General features: G+C 52.5%; 1 protein-coding gene across 1 annotated transcript in view; it reads left to right on the top strand.

Annotated features, from left to right (window-relative positions):
- Window positions 1–23,336, top strand: part of Igf2r (insulin like growth factor 2 receptor) — a 96,185-nt gene that overhangs the window by 50,881 nt on the left and 21,968 nt on the right. Inside the window, exons 19-36 of the mRNA XM_015498684.2 lie at window positions 506–685; window positions 1,334–1,435; window positions 2,652–2,753; window positions 4,900–5,095; window positions 11,290–11,454; window positions 11,807–11,950; window positions 12,047–12,222; window positions 12,480–12,567; window positions 12,996–13,211; window positions 13,933–14,063; window positions 14,328–14,425; window positions 17,360–17,496; window positions 18,496–18,686; window positions 19,533–19,659; window positions 20,316–20,435; window positions 20,690–20,946; window positions 21,193–21,411; window positions 23,108–23,257. Coding sequence (XP_015354170.2) covers window positions 506–685; window positions 1,334–1,435; window positions 2,652–2,753; window positions 4,900–5,095; window positions 11,290–11,454; window positions 11,807–11,950; window positions 12,047–12,222; window positions 12,480–12,567; window positions 12,996–13,211; window positions 13,933–14,063; window positions 14,328–14,425; window positions 17,360–17,496; window positions 18,496–18,686; window positions 19,533–19,659; window positions 20,316–20,435; window positions 20,690–20,946; window positions 21,193–21,411; window positions 23,108–23,257 — 2,799 coding nt within the window. The remainder of the gene's footprint in view (window positions 1–505; window positions 686–1,333; window positions 1,436–2,651; window positions 2,754–4,899; window positions 5,096–11,289; window positions 11,455–11,806; window positions 11,951–12,046; window positions 12,223–12,479; window positions 12,568–12,995; window positions 13,212–13,932; window positions 14,064–14,327; window positions 14,426–17,359; window positions 17,497–18,495; window positions 18,687–19,532; window positions 19,660–20,315; window positions 20,436–20,689; window positions 20,947–21,192; window positions 21,412–23,107; window positions 23,258–23,336) is intronic.

The raw sequence follows: 23,336 nt of genomic DNA, 5'->3' as shown, positions 1-23,336 counted from the left end.
CATTGTGAGTCGGCTTCCTCACTGTCATTTATAACCCCCTGGTCAGCATACAGAGTGCTTCTTTGGTGGTTCTCGGACATGCACAGTGGCCCAACGTGCATGTTCCTAGCTGAGGTTGATGAGTAAGGTGATGCTCCATCCTGTCATTCAGCCTCCTGCTGAGATGACCAGAAGGTGGAGTGGGCGGGGGTGCAGTGCAGAAGCCACGTCTCTGGTGCCAGGTGGACTGGGGTCTGTGTCCTCACCTGCACCTGTTAGTAGGACACCCTTGGGCGAGTCTCTTAACATGTCCAAGCCTCAAGCGGACCTGTCAGGATGGGTTGTGCACAGGGTGTAAGACTGTGGCCTAGGTGAGATGCAGGGTAGGCTGCCCAACTCCCCTGGGAGCAGTACTTCAGTGTCCAGTGATCCACTGGGGCGACTTTGTGGGTGTGTCCACCACAGATGATAGTGGCTTGTGGGGAGACTGGCTGTCCTCAGGGAGCCTGACCCACTGGTGTTGCAGGGCTCCTTCACCGAGGTGGTGTCTGTCAGTAACCTGGGAGTTGCCAAGGCGGGCCCCGTGGTGGAGGAGAGCGGCAGCCTCCTCCTGGAGTACGTGAACGGCTCAGCCTGTACCACCAGTGATGGCCAGCTGACCACCTACAGCACTAGGATTCACCTCATCTGCTCCAGGGGGAGCCTGGTAAGTCGCTGCTGGGTGGGCGAGGGAGAACGCCACAGAAACATGCTTTGGGTCATGATGTACAGTTACAGTGACGTTTGTTTTTCATCACGGTAAAATGTAAATGACACGATACACCCTTTCAGACATTTTGGGTAAGAATGTTAAGGCTGGGCGCGGTGGTGTACTCTCTGATCCTAGCCTCTCAAGAGACTGAGACGGGGTCCCACATTCCAGGCCAGCCTCAGCAACTTAGGGTCTTTTGAGCAAGACCTTGTCTTAAAACATAAAAATAGCTGGGGATGTGTGTAGCTCAGAGGTAGAGTGGCCCTGGGTTAATTTCTAGTTCAAAAAAATTTTAAAAAAGGAAAAGAAACATAAAGTACTTGTGTGGTGCATTTCTTACCAGGACCCGTGTCCAGAACTTTTTTGTATTTTCCCAAACCCAGTTGCTTCCTTTCCTGGGAGCTTTATGTATATAGCAGGGCCGTGGGTTTTTGAATACCCGAGTCAGTTGGGTAAACTGAGGATGGCAAGTCACACGTAGATAGTGCCCAGGCCACCTGGTGCACAGGGAACGCTGGTGCGGTCGACTGGCCTCGGTGGCTCTGGCACTCTGTTGGTTAGATGATCGTTCTCTGCACTCTTATCCTGCACTTGACCTTTCAGAACACCCACCCGATATTTTCTCTCAACTGGGGATGTGTGGTCAGTTTCCTGTGGAATACGGAGGCTGCCTGCCCTGTGCAGACGATGACGGACACCGACCAGGTACGCTGCCTGCCACCTGGCCCCTCGCTGAGCTTCCTGCCTGATGGTCCCTGGTGTCCAGCTCTGCACCAGCCCGCCTTGCATCTGCTCTGATGGATAGCAGGTGTCTGGAGCCCCTCCTGCTCTCTCTCCCTACGCTGGAGGCCCAGATCCAGGATGAGGAACAGGAGCCTTGCTTCTGCTTCCCGCTCGCTGTAGCTCCTCCGTTCTCCGCCCAGCTCTTTTGTGTGGCAGCGACACCCACCTGGTGGGCCCTGGGGCTCTCCATCCCCACAGAGGTCTGGCTGGCTCATATGTCACTCCATCTTAGAACATTGCAGAGCCCTGGCTGTGGGCCACTGGCTCTCGTGATCCCTTCATCTCCCTCCCAGCTCTCTCCTCCTTTGCTGGCAACTGCCACAGTGCCCAGGTGTGGTCCTGCTGCTGTGGCCTTGGCCCTGCTCCTCCCAGCTGCATGCTGTCCTGCAAATGTGGCAGCAGGCTGCTGCTGTGGGCTCTTGCCTACCCCGGGCAGTGGTCTGCACAGAGCTGTTCCTTGTGGTGGGGCTTGTTTCCCTCCCTTTCTGGTAACCTCTTCCCAGACTGCAGAGTTGCTGGCGGCAGAGACCTTGGCTTGTCCCCATGGATGAACCCAGCTCAGGGTCCTGCTCATAGGTGCACCATGAGGGTGGGAACACGGGGTGCCAGGCACCTTACCCGTGGTCGGCACTTCTGGGGCTGTGATCAGTGCCCCATTCCCTGTGTTTGGGGGACACTGGAAGCCCATGGCAAAGTTACTTACACCTCAAGAGGAGGGAACGTGGTTGAAGTTACCTTATCATGCCATCAGTACCTTTCTTTCCCTGAACAATTCAGAGACAGAAAACAGGACTCAGGATTTCTTCAGATGGTTTCTAAAGGAATTATTATAGTCACCGATGGTTCCCGCTTACCTTTCCCCTTGGGGACTAGCGATACTCTGCTTATTCAGATAATGCAGTGGTTCAAGAGTGTTTGGGCAAGTTGAGCACCTCTGAGTCTGTCACGCTTGGTGTGGGGAAGGCACTCTTCTGGAAGCTGTGGGTGCACTCAGGGCTGCCTTTTTGGTAGGGATTTTTAAAGTTAATTGGAAGCAAGCTCTGCAGAGCTCAGCAGGCAGGTTTCTGAAGGGGCCGTGTTTGTCGTGCTGCTGTGGAGTTGGACTGAATTTTTCCTCCCCCTGTTTTGCCTCCTGTAGGCCTGCTCTATAAGGGACCCCAACACTGGATTTGTGTTTGATCTCAACCCACTCAACAGCTCCCAAGGATACGTGGTCTCAGGCATTGGGAAGACCTTTGTGGTAAGAGTGATATGATGAATTCCTAATTTGTTTGGAATCAAGGAGACAGTGCATTAAAGTCCCCTGAGAAAGTGATCTGGGTTGGTAGGTGTCCTCAGGAATTCCAGGCACTGTGATGGCATCCTCCCCCAGGAGATGAGGAAGTACAGGTTCAAGGGGAAAACGCAACGACCTCGTCCCCGCTGTCCTGCAGCAGTTCCCAGGTGGCACGGTGTCCTCTCAACCCAGTGCTGTGTCCAGCAGCAGTCCCCAGAGCTGCTGCGGCGGCATCCCTGGGGCCTGTTAGAAGTGCAGGTCATGGCCCCACCTGAACCTTGTGGGTCAACTTGGGCTGGGCCCAGCAGTTGGGCTTAACAAGCCCTCCAGGTGATTTGATGAGCAGTGAAGTTTGAGACCTTCTAGTCAGGAGAAAACAGTGATTTACTGGTCCCGTAAAAGGAAGACAACATAGATGAATGTGTTCTAGGCTCTTCTAAGAGTACTTTCTTCAAAAATAGTTCCCGTGGTTTGCCTGGGTTTCTAAGGAGGACGATCTCCACATTAAGGCTGTTCTTTTGTAAATAGCACCACTAGCAGGGGAGAAAACTTTTCAAACATCTTGGTTTTGGTTTAAATTCTTAGATCAGTGTCTACTTTTGTAATATGCTTTGAGAACTGGTCTGTAGTAACTGGATGTGGAGGAGGTCCCTGGGGCTGAAAGAGCACAGGCAACAGGGCGCACAGCCCAGCCCCCAGCCAGGGAGACTGGCCAGGCCTTGCCCCTGAACAGGCTTTGGCTGTGTCTTCCCACCCCATTTTCCAGCATGTTATCCGGAGTCGTTGCCACGTCATAATACCAAACTACAAATGTTTAATGGCCCAAGTGTTAGTTCTGGTACTGTTTGGTTTATAGAGTAGCTGCTACTGCAGAGTCTGGTTTATACCAGGTGGTATGTGATGGGGGAAGGAAAGGGAGAGGGTGTTTGGTTGCCTGCACTGGTGTGAGGAAGATGAGAACCTCACTGAACTGCAGAGAACATGCTTGGAGAGATGACCAAGAACCCCATAGAGAACATGCTAGAAACAGCCCAGAGAGGTCCTGCCTTGTGCACCTAACCCCAGGGCATTAGGAGGCAGCTTATGAGTATCAGGAACGTCAGAGACTGACAGTGAGTGGCAGAGGTAGGAGTAGAGCTGACTGGTGGAAGGGGCTCGAGGCTCCAGCGTTGTTCCAGGACAGGGAGCCACAGCGTGGACGTCACTGTCCACCAGCCAGTTCTACATGGCTTCTTGCACCCCGTCTTGCTGGACTCACTTGTCCTGGATGCTCCCCAGCACCTCCGGGGCCTGAAGCTGCCATGGGAGGCCTCTCTGAGGCCCTGACCCAGCCTCTTTGCACTGGAGGGTGTGCAGGTGTTGGGCAGCTGGGCTGGCGGCTGCCCGCAGCTTCTCCCAGCTCTGCCGTCGGCTCGTAGGGGAGATTTAGAAGGAAGAAAGGAGAACTGGCTTCAAATTCGCACCATCACACACCCCTGGATGTGGCCCCAAAAGCTGTTAGAATACTTGGGTGAGGTCTAGCACTTATTTTCTCTCTCAAGTAGGAAACAGCGGTCTTTAGGAAAAACTCTTGCTGTGTGTGGTCACGAGCTCTGAATTCTTTGCCTATTAACATAAACAGAGAGAACTTTTCCCTTGTGGATCTTCATACCAAAGAGCATAGTCAGTTTTGTTTTCATAATTACAATAAATTTAATTTTACTGAAACTGTGTCAACTTAAAGAAATATAGGGACATCCATTTGTATTCACTTGTAATTAACAAGACTCCAACTATGTGTACTTTCTCTGATATAATTAAAAATACTATCAAGTTATGGCTTATAATATTTCCTCCACTATATATGGAACATTGCTACATGCCATATATCTTATGCATTTTATAAATACAGGGCAGCATAGATGAATAAAACCGTGTATACTAACTCTTAAAGAACACTTATTGCTCTTTAGACTTTGATGTTTGCCATACTTAATAACTAGGATTTCATTGCCTCAACGTGGCGAGTAGGTAAATTAATATCCAGTGGGCTCTGAGGTTGCCAGGGCTCCTTCTGTGCCAAGCCCTGTAGCCTAACCGGCCTGCCCGGCTCTTGCCCTCTGGCCTCCAGTTCAACGTGTGCGGCATGATGCCCCTCTGCGGGACCTTCGGTGGGAAACCAGCTTCTGGCTGTGAGGCAGCCACCCAGACAGGAGAGCTGAAGAACCTGAGGCCGGAAAGGCCCGTTGGATTCGAGAAGAGCCTCCAGCTGTCCACTGAGGGCTTCCTGACCCTAACCTATAAAGGGGCTCCTCCTGCTGACAGAGGTGAGCCCGGGCTCTGTTCTTTAGCTGACGGGTTCTGCGCCTCGGGGGCCTGCCCTTTTCCTGCCTGGTCTCTCGTACATGCACATGTTCCGCCTCTCACTATGGGTGTCTTAACTAGCTCCTTTCAGTGTAATTCTGAGATTCTGGAGAGGTGGCCCTGAGTTACTGGTCCCCATGATGCTGTCCTTCCTTCCCCTCCCCTGGCATCCTTTTCTCGTGCACCCCCAGTTTGCCCAGTGGACTCTCTTACTCGTTATCACATTTCTTTTAGGTACTAAAGAAGAGAGGGGTAGGGATGAAGATCATAAAAGTTACTGTTTTTTCCTAAGTTAATTTCTTGCTTCTGATTTTTCCATTCGATCTTCATGGTTTCTTAACATATAATTTTGCTGTGTAAATTTGTTAGCATTTCTGCTCTTTTTTGCACCTGTGTTGGACAGCAGAAACCATTGGCGCTTTTTGGGTCACGAAGTGCAAGATCAAGCCCATGACCCTCATGATGCCAGCAGCTGGGCCAGGACAACAGCAGCTACTGCATGTAGAGTACTTGCTGTGTGCCAGGCCTGTGTTAAAATGCTGTATGTACGTTGTCTGGTGCATTCTCATGCCAGCTCTGTGAGTCTTATCCTCCTCGTGTTTATGACCTCTTGCTTAACCCTGGCCTCATTTTATACGTGCAGTAATGAAAACTGGAGAGGCCACGTCCTGGGGACACAGGCTTTTTGGGTAGCATGAAAGTAAGGATCCAGACTTCTGGGATTCTAATGCTGGCTCTGCCAACTAACTCATCCTCTTGCACAGATGAGGAAACAGGTCCCCAGAGGTGTGGAAACTTTCCCAGGGCCACACAGCTAGTGAGCAGCAGAGCTGGATTTTTGAGTCTACATGTCCAGTGTCACAACCTCTGCCGTTGTTAAACCCTTGCCATCATGCCTTGCTAAACTTGGGTAGAGACAGTGGTGTGGTGTGGTTGCTAAGAGTGCTGCTGCCATCCTGGCAGACATCACCAATTTATTGTCTGGAAGGGAGCAGAAGGTTCTGCTGTCTTGGATCCATCACCCCTGTGTCTAAAGTCTTCCTTTACTTTAATACATGGCACCTCAAGCTAACAGAAGTGGAAAATTCGACACTGCTGGGAGAAGAATAGCCAGGGTAGCAAAGGAGTAACTTATGAGGTAGTTTAAGAATTAGGAGTCTTGGAGTGAGCTCAGCAGGATGGTTGACAGGAGGAGCCTGGTATGCCTCCATCCATAGTAGAGGACCAAAGCCAGGACAAGCAATACCTGATTCACTCGAGTGAGCAAAGCAGGGTGCCAGAGTGCACTGGGGATGTGGCAGAGACAGTGCAGGGCACAGAGCTACAAGGTGACCTAATACAGAGGGAGGTGAGCACACAGCATCTGTAGTCCTGTCCCTCAAAATCAACTCTGAAGGGCTGGGGCTGTGGTTCAGAGGTGTAGAGCACTTGCCTAGCATGTGTGGAGCACTGGGTTAGATCCTCAGCACCACAAAAAAGTAAATTAAATAATGGTATTGTGTTCATCTACGACTAAATACACATATTTAGTGCCATCTGAGATCCCACTCACTTGGGGTCCTGTGAAGGAGATTCACAGCAGCTCAACTGACTGAGGCCTATGAGCCAGCCAGGAGACCCTGCTCACTCTCCCTCAGCTCTCGGAAGCATCTGGTGGTCCATCCTGAGCATCTTTAGACTGCAGAGGCCCCCATAAATGGTGCCTCCAACCACTACCCTGGAAACACCCAAGTAGCTCGGCCTTCTCGTTCTTGGGCCTCAGAAAACAGCTAAACAACCCTGCCCACCTCTACCATGGCCCAAGAAGGAGTTGAGCAGTCTTTACTCAGAAAGTCATCTCACTAAGGTTCTGAGAAGGGATGTTCAGGCCCACCACCTTCCCTTGGCCTTGGGAAAGAACTGAGCAGATCTCCTTGAGTATATTGGCTCCTGAAGGCTCTGCACAGTTATCTGTGTAGCCCTCAGGCAATGACAGATTCTCTGTCTGAGCCCATTAGTGTGGCATGGCTACCATGTGGTCCTTGGACATGGGCAGGCCCCTCATCCTGCTGTCCAGCATGCTGTTCTTCACTCACAGGAGTGGTCCTATCCTCGTATGACTCTCAGAAACCAATGGGTACTCCAGACCCACCGTATCTGTAGCTTTCAGCAAAACCCACCTCCCCTAGGGGAGCTGCATTCCAGCTGGTGGTGCAGTCCCACAACTTCTGCAGCCTGGGCCTCTGGGACACCTGCAGACATCACCAGCTTTGATTACAGCCACAGAAGCTGTGTGTACACTACGCCAAGGTACCCACCTGGAACGAGAGCCAAGGCAGAGTGCCCAGCCAGCACCTGAGGACAGGCACGGCACCAGCATACTCTTCACTATGAAAGTCACCCTGTAAAGTTGGTAGAGGCAGCTGACCCACCAGAGATGTAAATGACAATGCAGGCACACAGGGAACATGGAGAAGTACCGCGCTGCCTGCAGAATAATGTAACAACCCACTAGTGACAGACAAAAGGAAAGGAAATCATAAACTTCATGTCACAGAATTCAAAATAATGATTTTTAGGAAACTTAAAGAGATAAGAGAACACAGAAAATTCTGTGAAACTGGAAAGAAAATACCTGATATGAACAATAAATTCAGCAGAGAGATCATTAAAAAAAAAAAAAAAAGAACCAATCAGAAATCTTGGAGCTAAAAAACTCAAATGAAATTTTAAAAACAGTTGAGAACCCTAATGGTGGACTTGATAAGAAGGAAGAATTTCTGAGTTAGAAGAAATAAGGATTCTGATTTTGGAGACAGGTCTTTTAAAGCAACCTTGTCGTATTTTGTTTTTAATAAAAAAAAATATGAAGGAATAAAGAAAGTCTTTAGAACACAGGATATCATTGAGTGAGCAAATGTTTGTATTATGTGTATTCCAGAAGGAGGAGAAAAAAAGGCATAGACAATGCATTCAATGAAATAACTGCTGGAGACTTTAGACATGTTGGTAAGTTGTGTGTGTCCACAAAGTCAAAAGAACCCATTAGTAGATTTGACCAAAATAAAAAGGATCCTGAGATACACTGTAGTTAAACTGTTGAAAACCAAAGGCAGAATTCTAGAGATAGCAAGAGAAAGCATCATGTCACTTGTAGGGGAAGCCCCAGCAGACGTAACAAGCAACTTCTTTGCAGAAACTACCAACTTTCTGGAAATGTGACGGTACAAAGTCCTGGAAGAAAAAAGTTGCCATCCACAGTTTTTATATCCAGCGAGGCTATAGACTTCAGAATTAAGTAGAAAGGAAGATTTTCTGAGTGAAGGGCTTCTGGCCCTACAATAAATGCTTAAGGAAGTGTTACAGTGGAAGAGAAAGGTTAACTATGATCATGAGAACAAGCAAGTCAGCAAAGAACAGCGATGAGAGAAAGAGAATCAAACCTAACACCACAGAGAAGTAGGAAACGGCAAAGATGAATAAGAGAGGAAAAGTGAACAGAGCCTATACAAAGTAAGAAGAAAGAAATTGACGGAGACAGAAGTATGCTGCTACTTGTCACTAAAAACCTCCAATGTGGGCTGAGGTCGTGGCTCAGCCGTAGAGCGCTCGCCTAGCAAGTGCAAGGCCGTGAGTTCTATCCTCACACCATGTAAAAATAAATAAATAAATGAAAGAAATAAAGGTAAAAAATTGAAAAAACAAAAAAACAACCTCAAATGTAAGTGGACTAGATTCCCCAGTGAAAAGATACAGACTTGTTAAATGGACCAAAAAAAAGTGATAGGCTTGACTATAAGAAACTTCCTTCACCAGTGAAGACGGGCGCAGACTGAAGAGGTGGGAAAAACTACGCCAAGCAAACAAACCACAGGAGGTCAGAAAACGGACAGCCCTCCAGACCTAGCAACAGAGAAGATCCAAGGTGAACTGTACCGAGGGGACTGCAGACGTGTCCAGAACGGTCACCCAGAAGGCAGGAGCACGTTTTCCTCATCCACACACGGAACATGCTAGGCCAAGACACAGGTCTCAACAGAGTAAAGACAACTGAGACCACAGGATTCATCTTCCTTGACCTTAGTGGACTAAAATCAGAAATTAACAACCAGGGGAACTTGGAAATTGTACGGTACGTGGAAATTAAACAATGATGTCTTGAGCAACTCATGGGTTGATGAAAAAACCAAAAGGAAATTTAAAAAAATCTCTTGAAACAAATGAAAACAAAAGCACAATTTCTCAAAACCCATGGGAAACAGGAATAAATGCCTGCACCAGGGGGGGAAAAAGATTTGAAAATAAACTATCAAGATGCAACTCAAGGAACAAGAACAATCGAAACTCATGATTAGAGCAGAAGTCGGGCGTCGTGGTGCACGCCAGTAATCCCAGTGGCTTGGGAGGCTGAGGCAGGAGGATCACAAGTTCAAAGCCAGCCTCAGCAAAAGCAAGGTGCTAAGCAACCCAGTGAGACCCTGTCTCTAAATACAAAATAGGGCTGGGGATGTGGCTCAGTGGTTGTGTGCCCCTGAGTTCAATCCCTGTACCACAAAAAAAAAAAAAAAAGAAAAGAAAAAGATTGAAGCAGAAATAAGTGAAAATAAGTGTAACTAAAAAGTCACAATAAGATCAATGAAGCAAAGAGTTATTTTGAAAAAGAACTTAAATGTTTAGCTAGATTATTCAAGAAAAAATAGAGAAGTCAAGTAAAAACAGGAAGGAGAAAAGAAGACAGTCCAGTGATAACACAGGAGTAGGAAGGGTCATCAGGAGCTACTGGAGCCACTTTATGCCAGCATATCGGGAAACCTGGACACATGTGGACACACATCCATGAGGACACAGAGAACCTGGCAGACCAGTTAGAAAGAATAGTAGTGAATCACTAGTAAAGTTCCCAACCAAGAAAAGCCCACTCTTAGATGGCTTCACTGCTGAATTTTACCAAATGTTCAAAGAACTCACGCCAGTTCTTCTGAAACCACCACAGACAGTGGCATGGAAGGAACACTTTTGTAGGAGGCCAGTTTCCTTGGTACAAGAGCCAGGTGAGGACAGTGGAAATTCCACTAGAAGAGAAAGCTCACTCTGGACTCCCTGGGTCAGAGCCCAGGAGCACAGGGCAGAGCCGGGTGGTGGTGCTCTACAGATGGGGTCCTGAGACTCTGGGCCACGGTCCGCCCAGCTGTCCACGGAGCAGCATGCCCTCCTCTTGTCTAGCTCTTTTGCTCTCCATTTAGAGCAATGTTTTAAAAGAAAATAAGCTCATCATTTATCTGTGATGTCTTTTTCTGGCTCCAGTTTTGAAAAACTTGTGTCTCACAGGGTTACCAGGTTTACATTGTGGTCACGCAGTTACCAGTGGTGGACATTTCCTGATGGCCGTATCAGTCCAGGCTGGAGTGCTCCATGGGCTCTGCTCACTTATATAACCAGGGCTTTACCCCCCTGCCTCAGTTTCCTCGTATAAGTTGGGGGTGATGATGGACAGCCCTGGAGGGTCAGTGTAGCTGCAGCCCCTGCCCCACGCGCCCCACTGCCTGGCCTGCGGCAGGCGCTTCCTTCCCTGCTTGCTTTGCCCTCACAGACAAAATAGTCTGTGTTGGATGCAGCAATGATTTTATTTATTTTTTAAATGTTAGATCACACGAGTCCCTTCCCAGCTCAGAGCCTTGCTGCGTCCCTCCATGGTGCCTGGAGTAGAAGCCAGTAGTCCCTCAGGCCGAGGACACTTCTGGGCTCCCATGTGGTCTCCTACTCCTGCATGTTTCTGGGAGTTCAAGGGAGGCCCATTCGTCCCCACTCCCGGCCTGGCTCTGTGGACTCACCGAGCCCTCTGTGGTCCCTGTGTTCCCTTCACTCTCGTAGGCAGCAGAGCTTAGTATTTGTTGAAACCTAGTAAATGAGGGTCAGGCTGCTGCCTGGTGTTTGGACTGGGACAGCGCCGTGGGGTTTGGATGCTTCCTGGCAGAGCAAGAGTGCTGAGACTTAGGCCTGTGACAAGAACCCCTGATGACATGGGTCACTTGCCATGAGTGTGGCCACTCAGTGTTCGGATCAGGTCCCCGGGCACAGACCAGCACGTGCGGTGACTGGTTCCCAGGGTGGCGGTTGCGTGGTGGCGGGGCAGGGGCTGCGCTGAGCTGCTTCTTAACCCTGGCTCCCTGCTCCCCAGGCACTGTGTTTATCATCCGCTTCCTCTGCAACGCTGACGTCTACCCAGGAACCCCCAGATTCCTGCACCAGGACATCGACTCCACACGAGGCATCCGCAGCACCTTCTTTGAGTTTGAGACGGCCTTGGCCTGTGTGCCTTCTCCAGTGGATTGCCAAGTCACCGGTGAGCCGGGACCTAACAGTGATGGGCTGGGTGAGAACAGTGTGTGTGTGTGTGTGTGTGTGTGTGCGTGTGCGCGCGCGCGCGCGCGCACGCGTGTGTGTGTGTGTGTGTGTGTGTGATGCATGAGAGCACGTGTGCGCTTCTGAGTGTATATGTGTGTGTGCGCTGAGCGGTCGTCTCGGGCCGGCCCTGCTGTCTCTTCGTGTGGGCAGTTTAGGGGCAGCGTGGCTGTCCTCCTGCATGGAAAAGCCTCCTGGTTGTGGTGGCTCTTCTGGGCCTTGGGGTCAGGGGTGCCAGCCACCCTCACTTGGGTGAAAGGTGGCCCTGGAACTGATGAGAAAGGGTGTTTCAGACTCGGCCGGTAACGAGTACGACCTGAGCGCCTTGAGTGCTGTCAGGAAGCCGTGGACGGCGGTGGACACCTCCGCGGGTGGGAGGAAGAGGACCTTCTACCTGAGCGTCTGCAACCCCCTGCCTTATGTGCCCGGCTGTCATGGTGAGCTCTGCTGAGCCTGTCCAGTCCCTCTGCAGGGCTTCAGGTGGGGGGCAGCCTCCTGTCCTCCCCTAGCCCGACACCACCCTGTTCTCTCAGGCAGCGCAGTGGGGTCATGCCTGGTGTCAGAGGACAACAGCTGGAACCTGGGTGTGGTGCAGATTAGCCCCCAGATGGCGGCAGACGGGTCCCTGAGCATCGTGTATGTCAACGGCGATAAATGTGGGACTCAGCGCTTCTCCACCAGGATCACGTTCGAGTGTGCTCAGACCTCGGTGCGTACTCAGGGGCCAGGCGTGCTGCGGTGCCCGTCTCTCTTCATTCCCAGTCGACTGTGCCGGGAAGCCTGCCGGTTCCTTCATGGTTTTTGGCCACCAGTGGGGTTTGGCTAGAATGCGATGTTCAGTCCCGGGTCTGGCTCCATGCTGGACTCACAGAGGCTTGCATGGGGTATTAGTTGTGGCCATCATTTGATTAATTTTTTAAAAATAAGTAAGTGGAAAACAAAGTGCGCCGTTGGTCTGTGTTGTAGGGGTCTCCCACGTTCCAGCTGCTGGACGACTGTGAGTACGTGTTTGTGTGGAGGACGGTGGAGGCCTGTCCCGTGGTCAGGGCGGAAGGTGAGCCTGGCCTGTTCTTCACCATGACGTAGGGTAGCAGTGCTGCACGTGCGCCTGAGCTGTGAGCCTATGACGGCCACTATGGAGGGGACTGGGAAGCACTTCCAGCGGTGGACCATGTCCTGTCCTTGAGTTTTTCATTTTACTGCAGCTTGTCAGTGACCCTTTCCTACACACCTGCGTTGGCGTACTTTTGTCTTCTCATACTTACAAACCCTCGGGCTGGGTTGGGTTGGTTGGATCTGATGAAGTGGGTTCTAATCCTGAGACTGGCTTTTCTCAAAAGGCGTTTGAGGGACAATGTGTAGTTTATATGTAAACAAAATAGTGTGGTGTTGGCTTTTAATGCCTGTTTTAAGGCCTGTTGACCTGCCTGGAAGCAGGGCTGTTGTGCCGTGGCATTCGCCTTTGCTCGTGTGTTCCTGCAGGGGACAACTGCCAGGTGAAGGACCCCAGGCACGGCAACCTGTATGACCTGAGGCCTCTGGGCCTCCAGGACACCGTGGTGAGCGCCGGCGAGTACGACTACCACTTCCGCGTCTGTGGGAAGCTGTCCTCAGACGTCTGCCCCACCCCTGACAGGGCCAAGGTGGTCGCATCGTGTCAGGAAAAGCAGGGGCCAGAGGGATTTCACAAAGTGGCAGGTACCATTCGTTTTTCTTTTGTTGGACTTGCAAGTCCAGCAGAGAACAGAACAAAACTAAAATGCAAAGAATAGAATTAAAATGTCAGGCAGTTCCGCCGGGGACAGCGTTTCTCTAGAGCAGGAAGGAGCGTGTGTTCTGCGGCGGCAGCGTGTGACTGATGTTTCTGACCCCAGGTGCTTTCTTGGTCGGAGTTCACACTGAAGCATGTCACTCGCTGAGTGTGTTTCTGACTCCAAGGTCTGTTGCTCTGTAACACCTGGAGGACACACTGAGCAGCTAGTGGGTGTTTGGAGGTGCTCTTTTCTGGGCTGAGTCACAGGGGACACATTCAGTGTAGGGCTTGGCCGTAATGAGCAGACAGTTACTCCTGTCATCTCAGCACCTGGGCCAGATTTAATCAGCTTAGGAGCTCTAAAAGATGCAGTAGAACAGCTCCGTGGTGAGAAGGGGCAGAGACAGCCTCTCAGGACTGGGCTGAGGCGTGCTGGCACCTCACCAGACCTGAGGTTAGTCTGCTGTGCTGCGTGCTGGGCGGGAAGAGGTCTGGCTTCAGGCCTCCTGTGGTGTGATGTGACGGGGGGTGGGTGATCCGGCGCCCGTGGTCCAGGGGTGCTTTGCCCCCCAGCTCTTCAGGTTGTGACTCGACATAGCTTAGGATGGGTGTGGCAGCCTGGGACTTGTGAACTGAACCTGGCTTGGTCTGCTGCTTCTTGAACAGGTCTCCTTACTCAGAAGCTGACTTATGAAAATGGGTTGTTGAAGATGAACTACACCGGGGGCGACACCTGCCATCAGGTGTACCAGCGCTCCACCACCATCTTCTTCTACTGTGACCGGACCACACAGAAGGTGAGCGCCCACCCCAGCCCTGCAGAGTTCCCTGCCCTCCCCCAGCTGCCCTTGTCTTAACTGAGTCGGCTCTTGGGTCTCATAAAATCTCCCGGATAGCTCAGTTAAAAACGTCATTTACAGGAAATGTGTTGGAAGCGCGGTCTGTTCCTCTGGGCTTTACTGAACATAGCTTTTCCTCCTTGTTTTCATCCTGAAACTCGGAGTGTAAGCTGTCGAAGGTCTGCGTTCCTATTCTGACCCACGTCCATCTTCACTTTGCAGCCAGTGTTCCTGAGGGAGACTTCGGATTGCTCCTACCTGTTTGAGTGGCGAACACAGCACGCCTGCCCACCCTTCAGTGTGATTGAGTGTTCGTTCAAGTGAGTTGCTGTGTGTCGGCCGGCTCCCTGGGTGTGCTTTGCTTTAGCACATAAGGTCAGTTTATCTGGCCTTCTTCCCCAGGCACCTGGCAGAGTCTGTGACTGTCTTGTGTCAGATGCACATGAGGTGGTGACCGGAGCAGAAGCAGAATGTTCGAGCGTTGGCACCTCTCAGGGTTCCCCGGGCATGGGAGGAAAGGGCGGGCCAGGTTCCCTGCTTATGTCAAGGACTCAACTTTGGGGACAGTGTGGCCCTTTGCCCAAGTCCTTGCAGCATGGGGAGGGTGATGGAGGGACACAGGTGGGCCGGGGTGAGGAGCAGGATGGGGCAGTGCTGGCCACCAGCTTTTCAGGGGCTCCCTGTTCCTGGATCTTTGTTCCCCGTGACCCCAACATGCTCCTGAGACCCATGTCCAAAGCTGTGGGTTCAATTCATAGTACAACAAAAACAAGTCTCATACAAATTTCTCTTCTGTATTCAATTTTCTTCCTTGATTTTCTAAGCCATGTTCTGAAGTATTATTTCAGGGCAATCTTCAGTTTTCTGGTATTTATATATGTAATTTTTATTTTCTTTCTTGTCCTAAAAATATGTCTATACAAATTTTTTGAGTGGAATTAAGTCAAAGGAGAATTCCTGATTATTCACAGTGAAAGTTTGCGTGTGTGTCTATATAGTAACAGAGTAAAAGTGTATATAAGGTAAAATAGCTCCTTCCCCATCTTCTCCCTTCAGCCTTTTCCACTACTTATATAATTTCTTGTAGTTTTTTTGGAACCCTCTGTAACTCCAAAGGGCACTGTCTTCGTCGGCTTTTCCACTGCTGTGACTAAATGACCAGAACAGAACGAGTGGGGAGGAGAATAAGTGTCTTTGAGGGCTCTCAGTTTCAGAGCTCTCGCCTGTAGACAGGAGGGTGTGTTCCTCGGGGCTCGAGGTGTGGCAGAGGGAAGCAGCTCACATGATGATCAGGAAGCAGAGAGACTCCAGTCTCCAGATACAAAAGATTCACCCTCAGCTCTGCCCCCCCCAGTGCCGCACTCCTCCAGCCACCACCCGGCTGAACCCCTCAGGGATCACTTCATCTACTAGGTTAAGGCCATGGCCTCATCATTTCTCCTCTGAACTTCTTGCATTGCTTTATATGTAAGGCTTTGGGGGACACCTCACATCTAAACCATTACAGGCACCTGTGTCCCTTCTGGTCAGCCTCCAACAGTATCGATGACTGTTTTCAGGATGAAGATTGTAGTGAGGCACAGTGGCGCACACCTGCAATCCCAGAAACTCAGGAGACCGAGGCAGGAGAATTGCAAGTTTAAGGCCAGCTGGGCAACTTAGCAAGACCTCGATTCGGAATTAAAAATGAAAAGGGCTGGGATGTAGCTTAGTGATAGAGCCCCCTGGGTTCAAACCCCAGTAGGCCAAAAAAAAAAAAAAAACCAACGTAGTCATCCATGGGTGACCCTGGGGGATTGGTTCTAGGACACTCCCCCCACATACTCACACTGTAGTGTCAGGGGCACCAGAGCCCCCCAGGTAATATGGCAGAGTCTCTGCATATTCCCCAGGTGCAGCCCCCCACCCGCGCTGGCCTGGCACCCCTGCAGTGTGGGTGCTGTGGGAGGAGTCGGCTGAGGAGAAGCCCGCGTGTTCAGCGGTTTCTTTCTGAGCCCCTCGACCCGCAGTTGGCCCATCTCTGGCCCCTCCCCCTCCTGCCCACTGTTGTCAGTGCCATTTTCCTTTCTCCCATAAGGTCTTAGGACCTTAGGAGCTTCCGGACCCTGAGCTCTCCTCCCTGCTGCACCTCTGGCTGCCTCTCGGCTTCTGCTGACTCCGCCTGGTTCCACTTTCTGCCTCTCCTCTGCCTGCTGCTCTGCAGCGACTGCTGTAGTGGGCTCCCTGCCCCCTGCCCTTGCCGAGTATCCCACTAGTCCAGTTGTGTAGTTGACACATGGCCGTGTCATGTGGAAGCTTGAGCTGCAGTTCTCACTGGGATTAAGGACCCCACGTGCTGTCCCCGTGGTGGGTCTCTGACTCGCCCGTTTCACTCCTGACTCTCCCTGTCCCACCGGCATCCTTGGCTTTCTTTGAGTGCACCAGGCTGTGTGCCTCAGGCCCCTGGCTCACGCTGTTCTTCCGATGGTGCTGCTGCTCCTGGGCCTCAGGCTGTTTCTTCTGGGGTTTACGCAGAGGTCCCCTCAGTGAGGCCTTCCCTGGCTGCTCTCTCTACAGTTGCCACTTCCCCAAGCTTCCCCTCCTCAGGGCTGTTGCCCCCTCAGCTCCTGTCACCATCTAGCATGCTCTACACTAAAGACCGGGGTTTTGTCCATGGTCTTTCTCACTAACGACTTCTGCTGGCTTCCTTAAGATAGGTGGTTCTACGTGTCCAGGCGACACCCTGGCTTCGCCGGCACTTTCTGGAGGAATGGGCCCTGTTCATTCTCCTGTAAGTGCTGAGCCCGAGGGGTGGGTCTGCAGTTGCTCAGCTGCCATCCTGCTGGGCCTGGCGCGTGCTGGTGCTCAGTGCTGTGCACACCTGGTGCATAGCAGCGCGTCTTCATCCTGGGCACGAGGTCAGCACAACCCGTTTTTCCTTCTGTGCCTGTTTGTGGCCGTGGGTTTGGACAGCAGGTGGCCTGCCAGGCTGCTCCTGGAGTGGCTGGTGTGCCCTGAGTCCTCAGCTGCTGGCTCCTTGGCCAGCGAGCTCCACCTCTCGTGGCCTGTGTGTGCCCAGCACTTGGAGATGATTTTTGGATTGGACTTAGTTTTGTTAATGTGAGTCTTCACAATTCAGTGGTGTCAAGGCGGTCTGCCTGGCTGGGCAGGGGCATCCTCTGTGACGTTCTCTCTGTCCCTGGGTGAAGCCTCAACAACACTGGAACCCTTCTGGATGGGGCACTGAACTGACTGTGGTCTTCTCCTCCCTGCAGGGATGGGGCTGGCAATTCCTATGACCTCTCACCCCTGTCGAGATACAGCGACAACTGGGAGGCGGTGACCAGGACGGGGGCCACTGAGCACTACCTCATCAATGTTTGCAAGTCTCTGGCTCCACAGGCCGGCACTGGTGAGCAGGGCGGTGACCTGGGGGCGCCTCTGGGGCAGGCAGGGTAATTAAGGGTCTCGGTGACTGATCTCTGGTGTGGCCCAGGCTCCCCGCTGCTGAGGGCTTGGGTGGGAACGTGGTTACTTTGAGTGTGAGGATCGTGGAAGGGAAGGAGCAAGTGTGTCTTCACAGGGTGGGAGGTGGAGGCTGGAACAGGCACCCTGGTGTGTGCCCTGTGCTCGTCACCATGCAGGGACTCTAGTATTAGGGTGGAGACGCGAGGTCAGGGGCATGTGTGGGCCCATGAGCACTTCTGAGCTTGGCACCTCAGAAGTCCAGGCGCCAAGCTCGGGGTGCGGCTGTTTTAACTGTGAAAAGGTGTTCTCACGGGTGTGGCGGGAGGCTGGTAGCCCACTTCCCCTTGTGTGGGGTGGGCTGTGACCCTGTGGTCCTGCACTGTGGTGTGGGCTGCTTCTTAAGCTGGGGCAGGTGGCACAGCGGTTTTGGTGACTGGGAACTGGCAGAGTGTTCTTGGTGAATCTTGAATACAGGGCACACAAGTGCAGACCACTCAGAACAGCCTGTTGACTTAATGAGGAGTTGGGGCTTCCCCCTGTGTGGGGCTGGGAAAGGATGCATCTGTTGTGTCTTGGCTGTCCCCACCACTCCCCATGGCTGCTCCTGGCCCTTCTGTGGTAAAATAGCACTTCAGGGGGAGAAAGTGCTGTGTGAAGCAGAGTGGCATTGGGATGGAGGCTGGAGGGGGCGAGGCTGGTGGCCGCTGCTGTCCCTTTGGGTTAAGCTGTGTTTTTTACTTTTTTGGAACTGGGGGTTGAACCCAGGTTCCACTGAGCCTCATCCCCAGTTCTTTTTATTTTGAGTCAGACTCTTCCTAAGTTGCTGAGGCTGGTTTCACACTTGGGGTTCTGGTGGGGCCCTGTGTGACCACTGTGCCAGGTGCCAGGAGAGACAGACGGAGTCCCTGCAGGTAATGCCTCGTCGTGTCTCCTCACGTTGCAGAGCCGTGTCCTCCAGAGGCGGCCGTGTGTCTGCTGGATGGCTCCAAGCCTGTGAACCTTGGCAGGGTAAGGGACAGTCCTCAGTGGAGAGACGGCGTCATTGTCCTAAAGTACACGGATGGCGACTTGTGTCCAGACAAGATTCGGAAAAAGTCGGCCACCCTCCGGTTCACCTGCAGCGAGAGCCAAGCGGTGAGTGGCGTGGCTTCCACGACGGTGCAGATCCGCGGGCCAGCGAGACAGGCACCCGTGCATCCCTGGGGTGCGGGTCACAGAGCTCGGTGACACAGCTGGCCAGGAGCTGGGTCTGCTATCCAGGGGGACAGTCGTGACTCCTCGGGTGCTCAGCCTCGCAGGGCCAGGCTTGTTAGTTGGTGCTCTGTGGAGCCAGACTCGGTCCCAGAAGCGTAGAGAAGAGTGGCGACGGCTGCCCGCCTTCTAGGAGGCCACTTGGGAGGAGGCCTGTTTTGGGGGTGCTCTTTCTGCCTAGCTGCGAACCTGGTTCGTGACTTTGTCCCACCCTGGGGCAGCCCTGCCTTGCTGGCTGTCAGGAGGGTGGAGGAGCCGTGGGAAGTGGCTGGTGTCAGGCGCAGTGCGTGAGGGCTCTTCTTCCCCTGGGCTCCGTTCTGCCTGGTGCGTGCAGCTGGGCAGGTGTTGGCCACGTGAGCACACTGCTGCCAGGGGAAGGGCTGGTAGGATCGATGACCAGCCCTCTGGGTCTTTTGTTTGAGCCACAGCAGAGGGCAGCTCGCGCAGTCAGGGTTCCGTCTGTCAGCCTTGCTCGTGTCGCCTTGGCCCCCCCAGGGCCTCTCCTACCTGCTGGGCCACCTTGGTCCTCTCAGCTGGTTTCCCTGACCCATCCGTGGGGCCCATGGGGCGTCTCAGCAACAGGTCCCCACCCTTCACGTTTGCTGACCTGCCCTGGTCCCATAGTGACACTGAGCAGGACTTCCACGCGCTCGTGGGGTCTTGCAGGGTGAGGGTTGGCACTGCCCGCGTGGCAGCTGTGTGACGCCGGCTGCTGTCCGCCTGTTGCAGAATTCCAGGCCCCTGTTCATCAGCGCCGTGGAGGAGTGCGAGTACACCTTCTCTTGGCCCACGGCCGCCGCCTGCCCTGTGAGGAGCAGTGTGCATGACGACTGCCAGGTCACCAACCCCAGCACAGGTGAGGGGGCGGGGCTGTGCCAGGCAGCACGGGTGAGGGCGGGGCTGTCACCAACCCCAGCACAGGTGAGGGCGGGGCTGTGCCAGGCAGCACAAGTGAGGGGGCGGAGCTGTCACCAACCCCAGCACAGGTGAGGGGCGAGGGAAGGCGGTGGGCAGCCATGCACCCTGGCAGGAGCATCCTGTGGCTGGGCACGTTGGCCCCTCCTCTGGGTCGGCCTTTGTGTTCACACTGGTTCTGATTCAGTGTGGGAGAGGCCACCTGGCTCTCAAAGCCATTCTTCGTCCTCCCATGGGGGTGACGAGCTCCTGAATGCTACCTCTGGACTCCAGAGCCCACCTGGCAGACAAGACGAGGCTTCTGCCTCCCTCTGTCTGGGTGCCTGGAAAGGAGTGGGTGGTGGTCCCCTGGCAGGTGGATGCCAGGCCTTGGGAGTCCTTGTGGCTGCGTGGTACTCCAGCAGGAACAGGTGCTGGGAGCCACGATGGCCTTTGGGGAAAGGTGGACCATCCCCTAAAGCTGGGGCAGTGGAGATTGGTGGGGAGGGGTCAGGGGGCCTGACACCTGCAGTGCCGTGATCCGCATGAGCTTGCTGGAGACAGGCTCCCTGAGGCTGAGCTCCTTGGAGTCACTGTGTGCCTCCCCTTTCATTGCAGGACACCTCTTCGACCTGAGCTCTCTGAGTGGCAGAACTGGTTTCACGGCTGCCTACAGCGAGAAGGGGCTCGTCTACATGAGCATCTGTGGGGACAATGAAAACTGCGCTCCTGGTGTGGGTGAGTGCTACGGCCCCTCGAGTGTTGTCTCCCTTGTCTGGTTGTCCCCAGCCCAACTTCTGGCACTGGCAGTCACAAGGAGAGCCAAGACCCACACCGTCATCTCAGCAGTACTCAGGCCCGGGGGGCTGCATTGTGATGCTCAGCACAGTGATGGCCAAAGCCAGACTTAGTGACTATGACTTTATGGAAAGGTCTCAGAAAACTTGGCCACTGACTCCCTGACTGTGCCTTCCTCCCCCTCCCACATGCAGGGGCTTGCTTCGGACAGACCAGGATCAGCGTGGGCAAGGCCAGCAAGAAGCTGACCTACGTGGACCAGGTGCTACAGCTGGTGTACGAGGATGGGTCCCCGTGTCCCTCCAAGTCTGGCCTGAGCTATAAGAGTGTCATCAGCTTTGTGTGCAGGCCTGAGGCTGGGCCCACAAACAGGCCCATGCTCATTTCCCTGGACAAACAGACGTGCACCCTCTTCTTCTCCTGGCACACGCCCCTGGCCTGCGAGCAAGCGGTGAGTCCAGGACGGGGAAGCCCATGCCCGACTCCGGCCCCCCCCCAAGCTGTGCACTTCCCTCGCCCCCCCACCAGGTACTGGTGGCCTTGACCACTCCCGCCCCTCCCGCCCGCTGCTACGGAGTGAAGCCCCGGGACCCTCTGCCTGCCCTGTGCTGCTGTGGTTCAGCTCTGGAGTCCTTACCGTGGGAGCCTTAGGAAATCTTCCCTGTAGAACCGACGTGCGCTCTTTCCTGTTGAACAGACAGAGTGTTCCGTGAGGAACGGAAGCTCCATTATCGACTTGTCCCCGCTCATCCACCGCACTGGTGGTTACGAGGCCTACGACGAGAGTGAGGATGACACCTCCGACACCAACCCGGACTTCTACATCAACATTTGCCAGCCGCTGAATCCGATGCACGGGGTGCCCTGTCCCGCAGGGTCTGCGGTGTGCAAAGTTCCAGTCAGTGGCCCCCCGATAGTGAGTATGGAGCATCCAGGTGGCGAGGGTCTTTGTGGGACTATTGGCGGAAACCTTTGTGTTGTGCTTCTTGCCTTTGGGGGTGAGTTAGTCAGGCAAAGTGGAGAAATGAGCTGGGCTATGTGTTCTGGGTAAAGTGAAGGGTTTGGGTGTTGAATGATCAGCCTGGAATGGTAGCCAGACAGTCATTAATCTGAGTAAGAAAATGTGAACCTATATGTATAGGTAGACTTTGGTGTTGTTCTAGGAGTCTCAGGGTACCCTGATCAGGGGAATCTTTTTTTTTTTTTTTGGTACCAGGGATTGAACTCAGGGACACTTAACCACTGAGCCACATCCCCAGCCCTTTTTAAATTTTCGTTTTGAGACAGGGTCTCCTTAGGTGCCTAACAGTCTAAGTTGCTGAGGTTGGCTTTGAACTTATGATCCTCCCCTGTCAGCCTCTCAAAGGGATTATAGGTGTGCACCACCTATAATCTTCAGTGGTAGGAAGGAACATTGGCATAGATTGGTTTCTTAGTCTGAAATACCTGTGTAATGAAAATGCTTGTAAAATATGGGCACTTTTTTTTTTTTGTAGCAAGTTATAAACAAGGGCAAGAGTGCAGTTGCTAACAACAACTCTTCAAAGTGTTGGTTTACACTAGTACCTTTTACTATAGGTTTGGATTTTTAAAAAATTATATGAGCTATATTCATATTTTGTCAAATTCTTGGGGTGATTTTGTACTTGAAATGTATTTCAAAAGTTCTCTGTTTCTGTTCTTGTTCTGTGTCTGAGTGCTCCAAAGGGTAAACCCTATGGTAAGATGTCTAGATATGGGTTTTAGAGAGATAGGTAGGATACTGTTTGTACCTTTGGTGTAGAGGACGCTGGAAGTGGTCTGTGGTACAGGCTACAGCCGTGGGCAACAGGGCAGGTGAGGGAGCTTCAGTTGTGAGTCATTTTTTGAGAGATCTGCCCTGCTGAATTCTCCTGCTTGGCCATCCTTCGTCAGATTTCTAAATGATGAATTTCTAAATTCATCTAAATTTCAAGTCCAAACATGCTCCATGGTGATGAATGAATAGCAGCCAAAAACTGAATCATAGGGAAGAAACACGTGTGCAGTACATGTGTGTTCACACATACGCTCATGCATGTTCGCTCATGCACATGTCCGTATATTCATGACATGTCCCTTTCCTGGCCATTCACTCTTCTTTCGTTGTTTATTCATTTAGAAATTCTAATTGAGCAGCTACTGTGTGTCTGTGGCTGCACTAAGCAATAAAAATTGGTGAACCAATTTGTTCCCTCTTTTGAGGACCTGCCCAGTGGGTACTGATGAGCTGAGGGAATGGGTAGGTCCAGGGCAGCATGGGGGTGGTGGGGTGGGCGTAGCTTGGGCTCCCACCTCCACCATCAGGTAGGGAGGACCTTGAGATGGCCAGAGACAGAAAACCCAGTTACTTCGACTCTGAAAATTGGCTGATAGAAACACCTCTCGTTCCTGAACAGATGACCTTGTCATATGGGCTTCCCCGGGTCTCTGTGCAGATTCCCACTTGGCATGGCCTTGACCCAGTGTCTTCAGGTGCTGTTGGTTTTCAGAATTGGTGAAGTGTGAGTTTCACAGTTCTGTATTAGCTCTCACTCCACTAACCTTGGAACAACTAATTTCCTGAAGTGCTGTTCACTCTCTCCTTTGTTTAGGATATTGGCCGGGTCACAGGCCCTCCAATCCTCAATCCAGTGGCCAATGAAATTTACCTGAATTTTGAAAGCAGCACTCCATGCCTAGCGGACAGGCATTTCAACTACACCTCGCTCATTGCCTTCCACTGCAAGAGAGGCGTCAGCATGGTAGGTGGCCTCCGGTCAGTCTAGATGCTTAAGTGTGGGTTGGCGAGCCAGGCTGGATAACTGTGAAGCACGTTTCAGG

This window comes from Marmota marmota, unplaced genomic scaffold, assembly GCF_001458135.2.
Source record: "Marmota marmota marmota unplaced genomic scaffold, marMar, whole genome shotgun sequence".
NCBI lineage: Eukaryota > Metazoa > Chordata > Mammalia > Rodentia > Sciuridae > Marmota > Marmota marmota.
The sequence above is the reverse complement of the archived record's forward strand: the minus strand, read 5'-3'. Positions and strand labels throughout refer to the sequence as shown.